The sequence below is a fragment of the Morone saxatilis genome, unplaced genomic scaffold (assembly GCF_004916995.1).
Source record: "Morone saxatilis isolate NCDOM2014 unplaced genomic scaffold, NCSU_SB_2.0 Contig5, whole genome shotgun sequence".
Lineage (NCBI taxonomy): Eukaryota > Metazoa > Chordata > Actinopteri > Moronidae > Morone > Morone saxatilis.
This window is the reverse complement of record NW_023340095.1, coordinates 6,939,239-6,958,139: the sequence shown is the minus strand read 5'-3', so window position 1 is coordinate 6,958,139 and position 18,901 is coordinate 6,939,239. Positions and strand designations below refer to the sequence as shown.

General features: G+C 40.8%; 1 protein-coding gene across 3 annotated transcripts in view; it reads left to right on the top strand.

The window, feature by feature from the left end:
• The first annotated feature begins 2,449 nt into the window (after positions 1–2,449).
• LOC118338994 (neuropilin-2-like) overlaps positions 2,450–18,901 on the top strand; it is an 87,860-nt gene continuing 71,408 nt past the window's right edge. For 2 of the 3 annotated variants that reach the window (XM_035676496.1, XM_035676494.1), the window contains exons 1-2: positions 2,450–3,513; positions 15,397–15,577. In XM_035676496.1, coding sequence (XP_035532389.1) covers positions 3,438–3,513; positions 15,397–15,577 — 257 coding nt within the window. In that variant the 5' untranslated portion in view covers positions 2,450–3,437. The remainder of the gene's footprint in view (positions 3,514–15,396; positions 15,578–18,901) is intronic. The other variant, XM_035676495.1, reaches the window with a different exon arrangement.

Below are 18,901 nucleotides of genomic sequence, written 5' to 3'. Positions count from 1 at the left end.
TGTGTGGGCACGAGGAGCATTTTTGTCCATTTCCCTAAAATGGATTTTCGGTGATGTCACTGGTGAATTCTGGGAAACCCAGTCTTCTGCTTGGCAAGTAGAAAAGGTGCCATGGATTAGCATATCCTAGTTTCACAACATACTGTTGTAAGTTATACAGAAGAATGCGTGAAGGGAAAGTCCAGAAGGCTTGAGTCCATGTGGCGAGTTGGTGTGAATTCAGAAAGATTCTCATAAGTTATTGCTTACTTTTTCTGTCCGAAGTCTCGCTGCCAACTGGTGGACACTGAGATTTAAGGTACTTTTTACATTCAGCATGCTCTGTTCTTCTGTGAAACCAAAACCGGAACTACAATTTTACTCGATATTTCACTTCAGCTAAAGGACTAAACGCCTTTCTGCAGATAAAAAAAATACACAAAAAAGTTCAAAAAGGCAGTTTTCTGTTTCAAAAAAGTTCTGAATGACAAGATTAAAAGACTTAACCGTACCAGTATTATGTGGTACTGTTGTGGGACTCATCAGGTAGATTCCTAACAACATGGCATATCTTCCTCTTCTCCATTGGTCAAAATAAGACATTTCTAATAACTGCGGCTCTGTGGAATGTTACACTGATATTAGCATGTGCTCTCATCACTTAACAGATTCCAGTTGGCCAGGGTGGGTTTAGTTTCAGTGGAAAGACACAGGACGAGGGGAGCAAGAGGGGAGAGAGGGACAGGTTACAGAGGTCGAACGACTAGAGGGACCCAAGGAATGAGTAGGGTGACTATTACTCTCTCACTTTCACACACACACACACACACACACACACACACACACACACACACAGACTAGTCATGGAAAAAGAACTTAATACCTTCAGACCTCCAGAGATGTTAGAAAACATCTGAGTGACAGTTTGATGGTGTGTATGTGTGACTGCGTGTGTGTGTGTCACATGTCACTGTCCTGAACTGAAACCAGTGATTCACCTGCCTACTAGTAATTGTAGGCCTATTACAGTACAAGTAAAACTAATCAGAAAATGAGAATATACAGGATTTACCTCCTTTACCACCCACAGTCAGGGCTGTGGTCAAATATGTAATCATATATCATTGTTTAAGACTCCTTGTTCTCAGAAAACCTCAAAAAAAGTTGAAGGGGATATACATAATTGTCACATGATGTAAAAAAAAAAAAAACCATCAGCATTTGTGTGATTTTCTTCTCTGTCATAAAAGAGGTCTAAAAGGGATTTTCTTCCCACGAGATAACTTGGTGCGCAATGTGATTTTTACTCAGCGGTCAATGGTGAGTTCAGCTGTGTCATTATGGCCTGCATGTATGTGCATCTGTGTGTGAATGTGTGCAGGGTGTGTCCTGGGAAGCCATAACGAGAGCCACGGTTTGGTTAGTTTTTCAGACCACAAGCTTTGGTGTTGCTACAGACCCTAAAACACACCTCCTACTGATATCCACCCTATATCATACTGCTGAGTGAGAGAGAGAGAGAGAGAGAGAGAGGGAGGGAAGGAGAAAGAGAGGGAGAGAGAGAGAGAGCTGATACAGTAGAGCCTGTTTTAAACACTAAGTGTACAGAAATTCAGTCAACTTAAATGCATCCCCTCCCACCCCTGGCTATTTGCCATTCAACCCCATGTCTGTGTTTGTGTGTCTCAGCATTGTATTGCTGTCCATATCTTCCCCCCCTTGTTTAGATTCTGTTCACCACTGATCCATGTGCCCTTGGTAAACAGCTTTGTGCCCTGGCCTGCAGATATGTGTGTGTGTGTGTGTGTGTGTAGGTGTGTGTGTGTGTGCATTTGAACGAAGGTGCATTTTTGCATCCAAGAGCTAAACAATTGTTAGTAAACATGTCTTTTTCACAGAAAATAACATTCTGATTCTGATTTTCATAGTAAATCAAAGATTATTAGTAATAAATAGGACAATTGTGATCAGTTTATACGTGCACATGGTCAGTGTTTCCGTTGCACTGCTATAAACCAGCACCAGGTTCCTTTTAAAGCTCCCAGCACTACTACAAAGCTTATAAAGCTGTGCTGTGGGCCTCTTCTTTCCCTGTTTTCTGCCTTTCTTCTCTCCACCTTCTGCTCTTTAATACTAAAGACAGAGAGCAAGGTGGAGGAAGAAAAGAGAGAGCTGGGGATGAAATAAAAAAAATCATCAAGAAAGAGAAAGGAAAGGGAGTGGACGGAAATGGGTGAGAAACAGAGAGAAATTTGGTGTAAATGAATCAGAGGGAGGGAGTGGGTAACATATAGGAAGGTAAGAGAGGGTGAGGCAAAAAGAGAGAGAGAAGGGAGTGAGAGGGAGATGAAACTGCTCTTTAATCAGTGAGGGGCTATATGGAGGCGGGCCGAGGTGCCTACTGTAATCCGATACAGGCTCGCGCGCACCGCCTGCACGCACACCGAGGCAGGGGACTGAGTGAGCAGTCCTGATCGCTGCCACAAACCCGGTGGAGATCGGAGGGGAAGGAGCGCACTGCCGGAGCTGCCGGGAGAGGGAACGAACACTGAGAGAGAGAGAGAGAGAGAGAGAGAGGGAGAGAGAGAGACATATACTGTCAAGTAGAGAGAGAGAGAGGGAGCGGGCATAGAAGAGCGTGTTTCAGCGAACAAACGCACAGTTTGCAGGAGGAGTGCGGAGAGGCTGCACGTTTATTTTCTCCTGATCAGTTTTACGCACGCCGGAGCCAGGAGATCTTGTGGTCTCTTTTGCGCAAGAGCGAACTGTTACCGGGACAGTGTATTAAGAGGGAAATCGATGGGGAAATATTTATTTCTTTCGTAATCACATGTGCTTTTGCCAGGTAAATGCGCAATTGGGAACAGAAACCACAGCAAAAGATTTTGGGATATTTTATCGAGACAAGGAGGAAACACTTTTTTTTTCAGCTTTTGACAAACTTGATGGTTGTCGGCACATGTTTCTGTTGGTTCCCGGTGGTTTCAACCAGTGATTTCTACTGTGTTTGAAATTTATGATTGTGTCTGTCAACCAGTGTGTCGGCAGGGTTTATATTCCCCACGCGCGTTGTGACTGACTAGGGGACACAGTGCTGCCGACTGCGCGCACCGCAATGGATTTTGCGGGTTTAAAATGTGTTTAGAGTAAAAGTCGCGCTGATTTCAGATCAATTTGCGCAGAATATTTTCACCAAGAGAAGAAGCACACACTGAGTCGTGCAAACAGTGTGAAAACATTGTTTATAACCAGCGCGATATTCTTGGAGAGCCCGGTGAACGCAACCCGGCATTGTTGGAGGATTTTGGGCACAGGTTGTGTTGCGCTTCAAAGACATACAGAACTGTGGAAAAGGCGAGAAAAAGCGGACTTTGGACTGCAGCTTTGTCTCAGATATACAGAATAAAACAACAGAAGAGGAGAAGAGGTGTTTTTTTCTCCACATCCGAGGGAAAAAGATGGATTTATTCATATGGCTCTGTGGATGTTTACTGGCTTTTCTCTTGCCTTCAGCAATCAAAGCAGAGGAAGGAGGTAAGTTTGACACTTTTGCTGCCCGCTCAAATCGCACTGTCACACGTAGGTGTTAGATGGAAATCACCCCGTTGTTTTTTTTAGATTTTCCAAATCCACATCACAAATATGGAGTCTATAAAACGCAGTGGAGATGGGCTGTTTCGTTGAGCAAAAGTGATGTTACCCCGTCAAACCAAAATGTGTAAAGAAAGTAAAACATTTTTAAGGAAACCAAAATCATTACGTGTTTTGTGAGGGGCTAGCCTTCACTTTTCAGATAATGCGTTCATCATTATAGTGCCGAGGGACATCGATTAGTTCAGTTTCAGCACAGTTAAGAGAGAGATCCCTGCTGCAAGATGTCATCTTGTCTCAGAGGTGGAAAGGTTAAGATGAAAAAAGTAAGGATACAACTTGTAATGAGTGGTCAACGAAACGAAATCTGTTATTTTTTCTCTTCGATAGACATTTGCGCTAGGGTTAAAGCTTGATGTCGCCCGTTTCTATTCGCGGACAACTTACTAACAAGGTGGTTTTACAGATAAGTATTATCATCACCAACGACGTTTCTATCGTCCCACTCCAAATGCTGTGAATTTTAATCTGTAGCTTTATCAATGACTGTCCTCAGGAGAGCTGTTCAGTAATGAAAAAATCCGTATAACGTTCCTATAATATTCCTATCAGGACTAATGTCAGTGCCAGCGGTCTGTGAGGCCGCTGCTCAATACAGTTTATAGTGACTTTATCGCTCCTGTTTTTATCTCTCAAGGTGTCACTATGATGTAGTCTTATAACATTCATAGAAAGCCTTTAACCCCGATACTGGGAGCTGCATGCAACAGGGCTCCCTTTTCACATGTCACTGTCGATTGTGCGAGGAGGTGGCGGCTGTCTCCGTCTACCGGGGGCCAACACCGGCGCTCTAGGCGCACGGAGGTCCCGTTACATGATGCCTGCAACGACCGAGGCTGCGGAGGTCTGTCTCTTCTCCAGTCCGTGTGCGGGATGAGGTTTGTAGCTATGAGCAGTTTACCTTCGCACATACGCATGGGCTCTGACGTGAGAAACGGTACGAAATCTGCGGTTTATATTCGATTAAAAGTGGCGAGGCAAGTTGGCACGCTTATTGCGCGGGTGTAATGCAAATCATGTTGGTATTTTTACATTTTAAGTCAGCATAAAACAATCTTTACGCACACGGCGAACACTAAAACAACTCTTTCATGCCTTGAGCGCCTGTGCAGACTGGAGAAAAGTGTTTTAGTCTATTTGGTCCAAACAAACCTACCTGTAGTGACTCCAGGTTAAGGCGTCAGAAGCCACTTAAATTATCTTTCAAGCGGCCACAGGTGGGCGTTTATGGGTAGTTTGAAGTGTCTCAGCCAATGAGAACAAAGAACCAGGACTAGTTACTTTACAAACCAAATCAGTTTTAAGAAAAGGCAATTTACATACAGCAGTATTTGACTTCCTGTCTTGGATTTGGAAGTATTTTTTTCTCCTTTCAAAGAGACTGGCGGCCTTAACTACAGTGTTCATGACCAATTATTCACCAAAAACACCCTCATTGCCTTTAATAGTTTCTCATAGCTGCAAAAACGAGAGAACTTGGCAGAATCATTTTTTTTAAATCTCACCTCAAGGCCCATTTTATGCTTTGAGATACATTTCTGTACATCATTTGCAAAAGAATTCACTGAGAAAGGGTAGCTGTGGAGAAGCTGGTTGCATTCTATGTTTTATTAATTTAGAGCTTATTCAGGAGGCAAGCAGGGGTTTTGCAGATCTCATGACTTGGATTGAGTGGCCTGTCTGCCAAATGTTGTTTTGGAGAAAAACAGAGAGCACAGTGGAGACTTTCTTTACATCTCATTTCACCTCTGATGTGAGGAGATGGAGCAAACTGCTATGTGTGGAGATTTAAACTGAAATCTGAAAGTCAATTCGGGCAACTGGGAACAGCCTGTTGGGGTGACGTCACCTCTAAATGTTTAGATTTACACAAATAATCGATAACCACTGACACTGTTTGTAGAAACTATAGTATTTCTGAGACTGTCCTTTTGAGGCAAACGACAAATCTGATCAACAGGAAGTGAGGAATGAGATTCTATAGCACAGCAAAAATTCAAAGGGAAGTTGTGGTGAGTAGAAGAGGGTTTGTTCATCTCCCACCAACGGTCATTATTGTTTTTCTTTAACCACTCCCACAATCTTTCCCCAACATTCAAAGATACTGACAGATGTTTTTTTCATATAAGCACTTGTTGGTACACGGTTATTTTTCTGAGAACAGAGTATCTGTTGACAAAAGCTGAACCTTCATTTTTCAGGGGACTCCCTGAAGCTTCCTTTCTGTTGGCACAATGAGAACCACTGGAGCACACATGCTCAGCAGTAGGCTGTGCAGGATGAAGCTTCCTCAGCAGTAAACTTTTACAGATGCCTCTGCTCCGTTGTCTCCGGAGAGATGAGCAAGGACAGCACAGTGAGACTAAGAAGTGTATATATAGGGAGAGACAGGAGGGAGGGATGGAAGTACAGAGGGGAGGAAGCAACAGAGACTGAAACAGGCAGAGAGAAGCTGCTAAAAGAAGTGAACGAAACGGAAGAATGATTTTTAGCCTCGCTGTTTGATCCTGTTTCTTCATTCCGTTTGATCACAGCTGTGCCTGGAAGGGAGATAAACGGACATAATTGGCCACTCAAGACCAGCTGTCTGCCTGTATAGTGTCTCTGCTGAAATATGCTGGATGATGAAACAGGCTCACTTGGTGCACAGTGTGAGAATTAAGCCACCAGTGTGGTGAATTGCCCACAGGTATGCACTAAGGACTGGTTTATGAGACTGTTTTTGATGGCTCCAACCAAACCAAAGTTTAAAAGTATAAAACAGAGGGGAAGAGATTGTTTGTCCAGCTTTTGGGGTGAAAGAGTAAACTCAATCTATATATAGGGTTTGACATAGGTTTAAGGGTCACAAATTCTGCAAGTGAACAGTATGGCTGCACAAGCCAGAGGAGGCTGCAACATGCTTTCATTTGCTTTTAATTATTGGCTCATTATATTGCAGAATTTTGCTACTGTATACGTGGTTTGTATACCATGTATCCTGAGTGTGACTGGGCTTCCTAATACATTCGCTAGCCTTAAGCTTTTGCCCCACATCTAACATAAACAGGTGCTTGTTATAACTAAATGTCATATTGGTGTGGGTCATAATGCTTTGTGAGTTACAATTGGCCATCAATAAAACAAACCATCCATGTCATTTGTTCACACAATGTTTTTGCTGGCAACATAATGAATTAACTCACTGCCACTAACTCAGTCATTCCGTGTGATTACTTTGTGTTGGAAAAGATCAGATATAACCCTGAAATACTGTAGATATTATTTTCCATAAATATGCATTTAACTGTATTTGTTCATTTCCATCTGTATCGTGTAATCTTGTGTTTCCATGGATAATTACTCATTAGTGCATATGAAGATTGGCAAGGGTATAGAAAGGCTGGAAATACATTAGTGTATTATGGCACGTCAAATAACAGAGTAAGAAAGAGTGAAAGAATGAATGTTCAATATTAGGAGTGAAATATATTGCAGAGGCTATAAAAAGAAAGGGCAATTAGGTCCTCTGAAAGCAGCTCATCCATACATGTTTGTCTGTGCCATATTTTCTTGTAATTTTCTATCCAAGTGAGTTTATTACTGCTGTATTATCAGATGTGTTAGATGATTCACTGGCATGGGCTTGTGAACTTTCATCCCAGTGAAGCGCACTGACAGAATGAAGCAATAAAACGAGTGAACAGAGATGGAAAGTAAGAGAAAGAAATGGAGAGAGCAAGGAATCATGAGTATTTTGTAGAGCAAAAGAGAGAGAGAAGGGGCGAAACAGAGAGGCTGAGAGCGTAAGAGGGCATTAGCGAAATAAGAGGAAAGCAGCAGAGTGTGAAGCAGTAGTTGAGTGGAGCCACCTGCAGTAAACCAACCCAGATTTATTCCTCCCCTCTGTCAAGCATAGGAGGGTTTCTGGCCAGGGTAAAGCATATTGTTAATAAATAATCTGATTATAATATAGACAAAATGTATAATTATCTAAATAATTATCTTGAGAAGAATGAAATTACATTATGATTGAAGGGATGATTTGGCGATTGATTCTTTTTCAGTGTCCACTGGCGTAATAGTCAATCTTATTGAAACCATAGGATAAACCACCTGTTCAAAAAGAGGTCATGGAATGAATTTATGAACAGTCAACTCAAATTAAAACATCCCTTTATCGTAATGGTCAGATTTCAATCTTTGAATGTGACAAATGATTATGCTAATCTCTAGCAGGTGACACAGGTGCTGGAGACTTTCTTCAAATTTCATTTTAATTATCTTGCAGGTAACAGGTGTTTTCCAGCAGGTTTCCGGGATTAAGGGCTATCCTTATTCATCATGTGATTCAGACTGCCGTGTTTTTTCCACTTTCTCTTTTTTAAGGCACATGCAAGTAATAATACATCTCAAGAAAAACCCATTTAAATTAGCCATACAAAAAACGAAATGTGGATTTCAAATGAGGACATTAGTCTTCCCATCATTAGAATAATAGTGGTTTAACAACAGCGGGGCTGGTCCACTGACATCAACAACCTAGTTTTCAGTGAACGAATAAACATTAAGCTAATTAACCTTCGGCACAGTCTCTCTTTCTCTCTCTCTCTCTTTGTCTCTCCCTCGTCTGTAAAAGGGAAAGGACAATTAGTGGGTCCAGCAGGATGTTCTAATTACAGTTATCATGTCATTAGTAAACTGTTAGTATTGTAGTGTCTTCATTGGCCATTGGTAATGACTGGAGTAATTAGAGAGGATGGGGGGAGATCAGTGTGTGAGTGTGTGTTCTTGTATTTGTACGCTTACGAAAAAAATAAATGTCCTCAGAGGGAAGGGGAGATCATGGAAATCTTTCAAATGAGAACATTTGCCTGTCCTCACTTCTTTTAAAACCTTCACCCACAAAGAAAAACGTGTTTGTGTGTAAGCTAAGCCTTCTGTGTCCTCACCAGTCCCTCCAGAGCAGTGCCGTGCGAGGCCACAGGTTGTTTTCTTTTTTCTCTCTCCCTTCACGCTGAATCATCCTGTTGTTTTCCTCTTTTCATGGCACTTCACCTCTCCTTTAATAGCGCTCTCTGTCTCTTTCTCCACACCTCCCTCTTGTCAGTGTTTTCCCTCGCTCCGTTAAGAAACCTCCGTCACCTTCTTTTCGCCCCACTTTGCCACGGTGGGAAAATCTTTTTACACTTTCATCCACTTATTTTTTTTTTACTCTAGTCTATTCTCTCTGTCTATGTTTTCTCATCCTTGTTCTCTCTGCCTGGAAACAAATAAAGCTCAACAGTTGGAAATCCATTGACACGGTTTGTTAGAATTACTTCAATCTCAAAAGGCCAATAGAGCATTAAGTAGAGTGCTTTTACTATTTTTTTATAGTTGCTTAAAGGAATACACCAGATTTAGATTCCATTGACAAATTCTTTACATTATAAAGTCTTTAGTATATTAGATTGAGTAATAACTGACTCCAAAGTTAGAAATGTTTTGGTAATTAAAGGTCCACAGTAAACAACACAAAGCAAACATTTTCAAACTAAAACCCGAAGATGCAGCCAGGATTGTGTTTGGATGTAGTTAAGAACAGTATGCAATCTGTAGTCATACAGTGACTTGTTTAATGGTATCTGAAGTATTTTTTGAAATAAGACATGCCCAAATTACTTTTTCATGGTGCCAGGAACCTACTGTACCAATAGGCTACCTGTGCTTAACCTTTATTTATACAGCGTAGATTAGCCTGTTAACTGAAAACTCAAACAGGAACAGGGATGCAAAAGAATCCCGGTATCATCTGAATTATCTTCAGGTTTAGCATAGCACTTGACCCCATGTTCACTGGTATGATTAAAGGTAAACTTGAGTAGGAATGCATAAACACAGTGTCAACGGAAGTTAATGGGAGCAGATAGTAGCAGAGGGCCCTTCTGCTGTACAGGGCATCAAAAACAGTTAGTAATCCCTTTAAACCTCCTGTGATTATAGTTGGTAGAGAGAGTCTGTTCACCCGCATAAAAATTACAACAATTTCAGCCCAAAACGGCATATGTTAACGTTCAAGTCACAAAGCCATCTTGCTAATGTAGTAATTATGCCGAGAGCAAAGGGGGAAGTAAGGTGATAGTTAGCAACAAAGTCTAGCTGGGGATAGCGTTGACCACAGACAAGTATGTCATACTGCCAACAGAAGCATCAGATCCAAAAATACCTTGATGTGTTATTCCAGAGAAACACCTTTTTTGACATTTAATTTGGAGGAATTGGAGGAAAGTGCACCTAAATGCTGCATAGTTTACATTTATTGTGATTACCACTAATCATATAACACAGCAAACTTTGTCTGCTCTGACTAATCCAGCCATGGGAGCATGACTTGTCCCACACAGATTCATTTAACCTAAAACTCTTCCTCTCTAGTTATTCTTGAACATTATATCTACCTTTTTATGTCACACTGCTCTCTTTGCCCCCCTCTTCTCTTTGTCATACTTCACTTATCTTTTCAGCTGCTCTCTCTCTGTTATTGATCTTAAATCTTCTACTGTATCTTCCTTTTTACATTGTCATATTCTCTCTCTGCTCTCTAAAGCCCCACAGATCAGTTTATGTCTGCTCCTGAGTTGAGAAGCTTGTTCTCATGTCAGTTCTTCTTTCTGTATCACACACTCATCCTTTTTTTCTTTTCTTTTTTTTTTTTTTTTTACGAATCCTTGTCTCTCTTCTCTCCATTTTCCCATCACTCCTTTAGTTTCTCAGATCCTTTGTAGTTCTCCACCACCTCTCTCTCTCAATGTTACCCACATACAAACACGCACACACTCTTTTTCCTCTGTTGTTTTCCACTGTGGCTTAATGCAGGGCACCTGGAGAAAAGCACAACCCCACCTGTTTGTGTGTGTGTGTATGTGTGTGTGAGAGTGCGAGAGAGTTGTATTTTCTGTCCAGTGAGCTTTTCTGAGCTGCTGACTTTCTCTTTTCAGATGATGAGAGACAGATGTTCTGGCATTACTCTCCCTTTCTTTCTTTTCGTGCTGCTCTGCCTCCTTCTCCCTTTCTTTTTCTCTCCTCTCTCTTTCTGTCCATTCCTGAGGTTTCCCAGGTTTCAGTGACTAAAAGCGCCTTGGTTTGGTTCCAAAGAAGACATTTCAGCCTGTTATTTTCAGTGTTCCTTATATTCCCAGAGTCACACAAGAGCTTTTTCTTACACATGTATCTGTATTTCCACCGTTTAAGGCAACAATGCTTGAAGCGTTTTGTGAGTGCTTCATGATGCTGGAACCAAGCCATTCTACTGAAAATTCATTGTAAACTGTAAAAGAAAATACATAGAAATCAATGAGAAAATTAGCATTTTTCCCTCCAGCTTTGATGCAGATGGTCAAAGTATATTGATTGTTAAATTCCATTGACCTGTTTCCAACAAGGTCACAAAAATGAGAATGTGAGACTCACTGCAGTAATTTGTGTATTGGGGCCAGTGTCGGTGGATAATAAGTTGATCTGCCAAATCTTTGGTCTTAACAAACTCTCTGGTTAGTTGGGTGAAACACACTTTCATACACAAACAACTAATTCACTAATGCTCTCATTATGGTCTCTGGCCAATGGAATTGAATCCGGACTTTGGTCTAACACATTAGCAAAGTTCTCGTAAACTAGCAAATCGATTGTGACAGCCTGAAAAGTGTCTCTTTAGAGTCAAATCAGACTCCCCGCCCAGAGGGAAAATGAATCTGTAAGAAAGCTTAGAAACAAGGTCAGAAAATTTGCATTTGGGGCCAACAAACAAGGATCTAGTTCAGTTTTGAAAAGCAGCTCCATGTGGAAGCGTGTGTGCTTTTGTTCATATTTTGGACTTTGTGCAATAGTTTGTGTGCCCTATGTTGCTGTGTTGCTGTGCATGTTTTATTACATTTCTGTATTGGTGCATCTGTGTGTGTGTGTGTGTGTGTGTGTGTGTGTGTGTGTGTGTGTGTTGAGGTATGTGGGGAAAAGTTGCTGAATAGGTGTTATCAGGATGCAATACTAAACGTGGCAGAGAGCCATAAATAATGCAGTGACCTGTCTTATATTCCTGCTTGACTGCTTAGCACCGTTTACTGCTGCTTATTCTCTGTGTGTGTGTGTGTGTGGGGGGGGGGTCTGAATTCACTGATGTCTAAGCCAGATTGGAATAAGTGATGTTCAGCGGTTTGTGCATTTGTTGTGAATATGTGGTGTAAATACAACTTCTCCCTGAAGATCACGGATACTCATGTGGTTGAAAAGTGAAGCAGTTTTGTGTGAAGTCTGGGGTCAAGAGAAGGGAAGTGTTTGCGTCTCCTGTGACGATTTTGGTTTATTACGATTTTGATCTTATTTCTGTAGGTCTGGCCATGATTTCATCAGTGGTTATGATAACATTTGTACTTATCAGCAGTTAGCTGAAATCTGGCAACACAGTGGAATCTGTAAAACAAATATTCTTCCTCTCAGCACACAATAGTAATCTTGATAGTCTCTTCTTCGCCTTCTTTCTCCCCTGTCCCCCCCCCCCCCTTCTCTCTCTCTCTCTCTCTCTCTTACTTTTACCTGTTTGATAATTCTTGACATGAATTCAGGCTTTTCCCCAACTCAGCATCTCCTCTGTTCTGACACACAGACATTACACTTTCTTCCCAGCATGCAGGTCAGGGGTGCTGTAGCGTTGAATACAAATTAGCAATGCTATAGATTTACTTTTTGGAAGCTGTGTTTATGCGGTTTCCTGGTAAATACCCAGAAAGATAGCAGTTAGCTGTCCCTCCCTAAAAGAAACCGATCTGTCACTGGAGGAACTCTACATTATAATGACTGACGAGCTCAGCCTCAGCATGCTTTTAATGTGTGTATATCTCTGTGTGTGTACGTGCATGAACCAAAAACAAACTATATGAACTTCACGCAAACAGGATGGGATGTCACACATGCGCTCATCATCTCAATGTGTGTCACTTCCTGCTCTGTTTGGAAGTGATAATCGTTGAATGACGTGTGTGAGTGTGTGCGTGCATGTGCGGAGATTGATGAACCCTTAAAGTAGAGCAGACACAGTATTTCACACACACACACACACACACACACAGTGTCTGCCTCTCCATCACACCAGTTGTATTAATCAGACACTTGGAGGCGCTGTCTTTATCGGCTACATGCCAGAGGTGAAGAGAGGAGAGGAGAGAGTAGTCACCATCACATTTTTTTCATCACAGAAAATATATGAATAATCTAGATAAATGTATAAATCTGACATAGTCTTTATAAAAAAATCAAACACAACACACAAAAGTATGTTTTATTGTCCTGGATTTGCTTTTTGATTGCTCTCTCCTCTGTGTATCCACTGGTTGGTTGAGAAGATGATAACATTAAGAGTGAAGTAGTCCTCTATAAAAAAAGAGTAAACCTTCACTGTGTCTCATCCAGGGACTGAATCTAATGAAAAGACATCTTCTCATTTTAAGATATCGCAACAACAACTGCGTTATGAGTCCCAAGCAATAGATTATTAATCTGTTTCATTTCTCTAACAACCCTAGATGTTTTCCCCTTGCATCGCCTCTGCATAACCCAGATTTTTCGTAAGAGACAGTTAGCTAAGCGCTGTGCTAAAAGTGGTGTTTGGCTGATGGTGCTGTGAGATTCCAGAGTGGTTAAACACTAATCCAGGTGGTGCTGAGATGAAATGCTTCTGGCCGGGTTACATAGGCCTTGTAACTCTACTCCTGTATTACTGTATGTCACCAGGGAGATTGGAAACAGATAGGAGGAGATAGACAGGACTAGTTCACAGCATGATGGAGGAAGGAGAGACATACAGAGGCAGAGAGATTGAGAGAGAAGCTCAGGGGTGATCACTAATTGTTTGCAGACAGTGTGAGGTAGACACCAGATATAGATGCCAAAGTGTCAATCACTTTGTGCAGAAATCTGACCTCCATTTTCATCTTCTCTTGCTGACTATTGAGTGTATATTTATCAACCCATGTACATATATATTTGTAGGCATGATAAAAAAAATGGTGAGATTCTAGATTCTTCATGTTTATTTTACCTTTCTATTTGGATTTATTTAGAAGCTGGTGTTGGATGAAGTGTTTATGCTGTGCGTGTGTGTGAATGTTTGCATGTGTGACTCTTCTCAGAGTAGGTTTACAGTAGCCAGTCTATTTAAAGCGTTAAGATATGCTGTATTCTGCTGAGTAGTTTGACTTGGCTATGTCACCCTACTCAGCACAGTCGCGATAAATAAAACGTCATAGTGAAGCAGACTAGACGGTGGCACAGACCAAGAAGTTACACAACTTCTTCACACAGTTTTATTTTTGCTCTTTATTTATATTTAGCTCTGATTGAAACAATAATATAGACGGTCAGAAGCTTGATTGTGAGTTTGTTTTCTTTCATAAACAGGAAATTATCTAAGGGGTTGCTTACCGGCCAAATACTTCCCATCAAGCAGCCGACATTCACAGATGCTGTTTTTATTAGGACAACCTAGTCCACTGTGGCCACCATTCTACCCAAAATATTTGTTGAAAATGCATCTGCTTTGGTCCAAATGTACAGTGCAATCACAGTCTTGTGGATAAATAATTACTTGGATAAAGTACTTCTTCATTTTCTGCCTTCACTAAGACTACACTTAAGATACCACAGTCTTTTGTCTGCAGACATTGAAAGACATTTATTATTACGTATATTATATCAAATTGGTGGAGTGTTATTTTGGGGATGTTAAAGGAGCAAACTAACAACCTCAATTCTTGAGTCTCTTCTGGCAGATTGTGGTTCATACTGTTCCATTGTATTGGAAGTGCTTGGACTTAACAAAGATGGTATTCAGTGTATCCATCATGATGGTTTAACTTAAGTTTTGCAGATCTTAAACAATGAAGAAGTTCAGTTCATGGAGAAAGTCTGGACAATCCATCAAGAAGCGCATCCAGCATGGTGTACAATAGATGCCATAGATGTAGTACAGTAGAGTTGTGTGTGTTATGTCGTTGGGTGTCACAGATATATATGAGTTACCCATCATTGTCAGTGTACATCTGCGACTCTGAATGAGTGGCATTGTGTATGACAAAATACAGACGTATGACTGCCGACAAGTGGATTCGCTCTGTGACAGTAACTGTGGCATCTGGAGGTCTTGATCACTGTGTGTGTGTGTGTGTGTGTGTGTGTGTGTATTAGTCAGAATGGGTCAGAATGGAGTCTTTGTATGTCATGATGCTGAATTGACCTTTGATACCACATCCACATAGACACATACGCAGACACACACTTCTTTGTTTATCATATCCTGTCTCTGCAAACACACCTCTTATCTGCTTTTTATCCATTTTGCTTCTTTTTCCCAGTGTGAAATCATGAACGTTGACGTCTGTCTGGTCAGTCATGATAAGCAAACAACCCGACCATCGACCCTTATGATACTCTAGACTTATATCTGTTACTGTGAGGGAAGTTATTATGGTTACATATTGTTATTGGGAGTTAATCCAATCAGTCTTACTCTAGTGTCTCTTTTTGCAATAAAATGTTCCCTGTCTTTTAATCAGTGACCTTATTCCAATGTGTGAACTTGTGTATTAACCTATGGAAAAAGTTTAAACACTTTCAGTACTTGTATAGGAGGATTTCCATATATTACACAAGACGATATAATGGACCGAAACCACAGAACATGTTTCTGCATACATTTGACTTTCTTAACTTGTATAAAAGATTATTTAACTTTTTTATCTCTCTTTCTCCATCTAGCGTCTGAGCCATGCGGTGGCTTTTTAGATGCCAGTGATGCTGGTTACATCACCACCCCTGGCTACCCACTGGAGTACCCACCCCACCAGAACTGTCGCTGGGTCATCACAGCCCCCGAGCCTTCACAACGCATCGTCCTCAACTTCAACCCGCACTTTGAGATAGAGAAACTGGACTGCAGGTAAACACATGATGGATGTTATGGGAGTTAAAAAGAGTGAATTAAATGATGTGAAGATTTAGACTGCTTGAGAGGATTGTGACTAAGGACAAATGGGAATTGAGAGTTTTGACTTTGAGTTTCTGTCTCCACCAGCCTGTCTCTGTGTGAGAGTTTCTGGGTATTTGGTGAACTTCAGCCCACTCTCCTCCTGTTTCTCTGGCTTTAGCTATCCCATAATAATCACACTGGGGCCCTCTCTGTCCCTTGTCTCTAATTATCAAAGTCTAATTACAACACATTTACTGTTCCAGGCTGTTTTTCACACTCAGGAAGAATTAACACAGATTAGAGGATTTGGTGTCCATCATTGTTTTTGGCGGTTTGGCTTTGGTTGCATAGTGAGACTGAAATAAAGGCAGACAGTTCTGCTGCATAAAATAAATATACAGCACGCCTAAAGGCAGACAGAACAGCATGCTGGGAAATCAGACTGGTTAACGCAAACACGGATTTACTCTGATTAACCAATAAATAACCAATAATCAATTATATAAAACATATAAATATTAAACATTAAGAACTGAACAGGAGATAACTGCACAACAAATTGGATAAGAAGGGACATGGAGCAAAAAATTAAACATCAATGAGAATCAGCTAATTCTTCCCAGAATTTAAGTTAAGGGAAGTCATGCTGTTTTTGTACAGCTCAATTTAAAGTCCAAAATCTCTGGGACACTTTATCTGAGATTATAGGGCCAGCATCTGCAATGTTTCTGATCCAGCACAAGCGCTGTGAAAAAGTCAAAAGACTTAACACGTTGTAAAAATTGAGACAATTTTTAGGGCAGGCTTTCAAAAAAGAGATCGGTTGCAATTGGAGCTGCAGCTCATAAATGGCAATAACACTTACAATGCTGCAATATGATTACAAGTTCAACATTTATATAATAAAAACCAACTAAAAACTTGTTATCAAAAAAACAATTGGATGACACATTTACTCTGTAAGCGAGGAGAAGCTAATGTGTAATGACTGTAAAAAACACTTGGAAAGATGCTGAGGCTTCTATTAATCTGATGTTTTTACCTAAAAGAATTACTTCTGTCATTTGCCTTTTTGTAAATGAAACTAGTGGCCTTCCCTCATGTTCGTGGGACCAACATGTCAGGTGTGAATCCATCCTTGCCAAACAGTAGTAGAGAAGAGACCACTGGCTTTCAGGAATCTAATGGGCACAGATACAAGCCCACTGATAGAGGCAGACAAATGAAAAACCATACACACAAGCACACACACTTACACTTCACCCGTCCCTCCTGTACTCGTTCTGTCTCTGTTCCGGTGCTTTCCCATCCAGTTATTAACATTTCAGCTGTATCAATTATAGATAGGTGAATTTCCCCACTCAGATGTACCAAAATCATTCAGACATTTCTTTGTTGGAATTGAAGCATCAATATTTCACTGGCTGGCTGTTTGTTGAAAGGCTGAAAGGTTGAAGGCGTGCTGTGCTCTGCACTGTTTTGCTTTACTTTTGCACTGTGCTGTGGAAATGAAAAACATGCTTCTCTGTCTGTCTCCCTGTCCTCGTCATCTTTCAGTTTTACTCTTATCCTCGAATCAGTTTGATGCATTCAATGCTCTCTTTTTTTTCTCCCTACCCCTCTGCACTCCCCCCCTTTCCTCTTTCTCTTTGAATTTCTTACATCCATTTACAGTCCAATAGTTTCCCAGGAGGAGAAAATCTGTTGAACTGCTAGAAACAACTGGCTATGATTTATTTATCAGTGTATGCATACAGTGTTTCTGTAGACTTGTGGTGTGTGTCTAAACATTTTTTTAGTTTTAGTTTGCTTCCAGTAATGACAAGTTAAATTTTTTGAGATGTAATTGTTAAACCATGCCAGTAATAGTAAGATTTTTGCAATGTTGGTGGTAACAGCTCAGGTCTAATAGGCTGTTATTTACAACTGTCCTACAGTGCAGAGCTATTTAAGTCTACAGGCGCTCAATGCCTGGGGCGTGTGTGTCAGTGTTTGTGTGTGTGTGCAGGGGTAGGCTGAAATTGAGCTGTTAAGTTCAGAGGGCACAGAGGCCAAAGAGAAGAAGCAAAGGGTGTGTGTGTGTGTCTGCGGGGGGCAGACATACATGGTCACCTAGTGTTTGACAGCAGTAACCCTGACCCTGGCTGTCTAATGTTGTCTCTTCTTGAAATATTTACCCCTCTTTTTCTGTCTCTAATAGGTATATCTAAAAAAAATTCTCGTATCATAAGATTCATTTAACATGTTCATAAGAACATTATCCATATGTTTCTTTTCTCAAGCTAGTAGCTCACAGCTTTGAGAAACAGAAAACAGCTGTTAATCCTTTATGGAGAGGAGAATACACACAGACACACAGACACACAGACACACACACACACACACTCATCTTGTTAAGACAAAGGACTCATCTGTGTTTGTAGACAAAGACTGCTTTATGAACAGGCAATATGGTTCCGCTCTCTTTTCACCACTTAAAAAATATTATATGGTTGCATCTGTTCCACGCGCAAAAAAAATGTTATCAAGACACACACTCGCACCATCAGCCCTGTTATGAATCTGCATGGCCTGGTCAGACAAGGGTTGTTTTATTGTGTCACTACGTTGAAGCAATGTAATCTATTATGGCCCTGATTGCAATTTAAGATGGTAATCTGTAATCTATAATGCATCACATTTTGTCAAGCACTCTGCTGGCTCTGCAGGGAAAATCGATGGAGAGGTGGTCGGACGGAGAGAGATGTTTTCATTAAGATTCATATACCGTAGCAATTTAAGTGCAGGAAGACAGCTGCAGGGAGTGAGACAGATGAGAAGGAAGACTGGCAGGAAGCTTTTGGCCCAGTATATCCATGGCCAGTCATGACTCACCATGACTTCCCATTTCCATCACATGACAGGCACCATGGTACCAAATCACCATGTATGCAGTGCAACCATAATCAGTTTTGTGCATGCACCTTCATTTGCAGTCACAGTTGATGAACCTTATAAGGTGTGTAACTGCTAAAGAAGAAATGTTAACTGTATTTAATCTGATAAAAACTTCAGTTTGGCTTGATTTTAAATTAACACACCTCCAACTTCATTGTGCTCATACTGTTTACAGTCTTTTAGTTAATGTAAACACTTTTTAACCATCACTTTCAAATTATCATTGTAAGTTTAATCAGCACCTTGAAGGAACACTTGAAGGAATAGTTTGACATTTTGGGAAATATACTTATTTGCTTTTTTGCCAAGAGATAAGAATGATGCCACTGTACATTAAATATAAAGCTACAGCTAGCT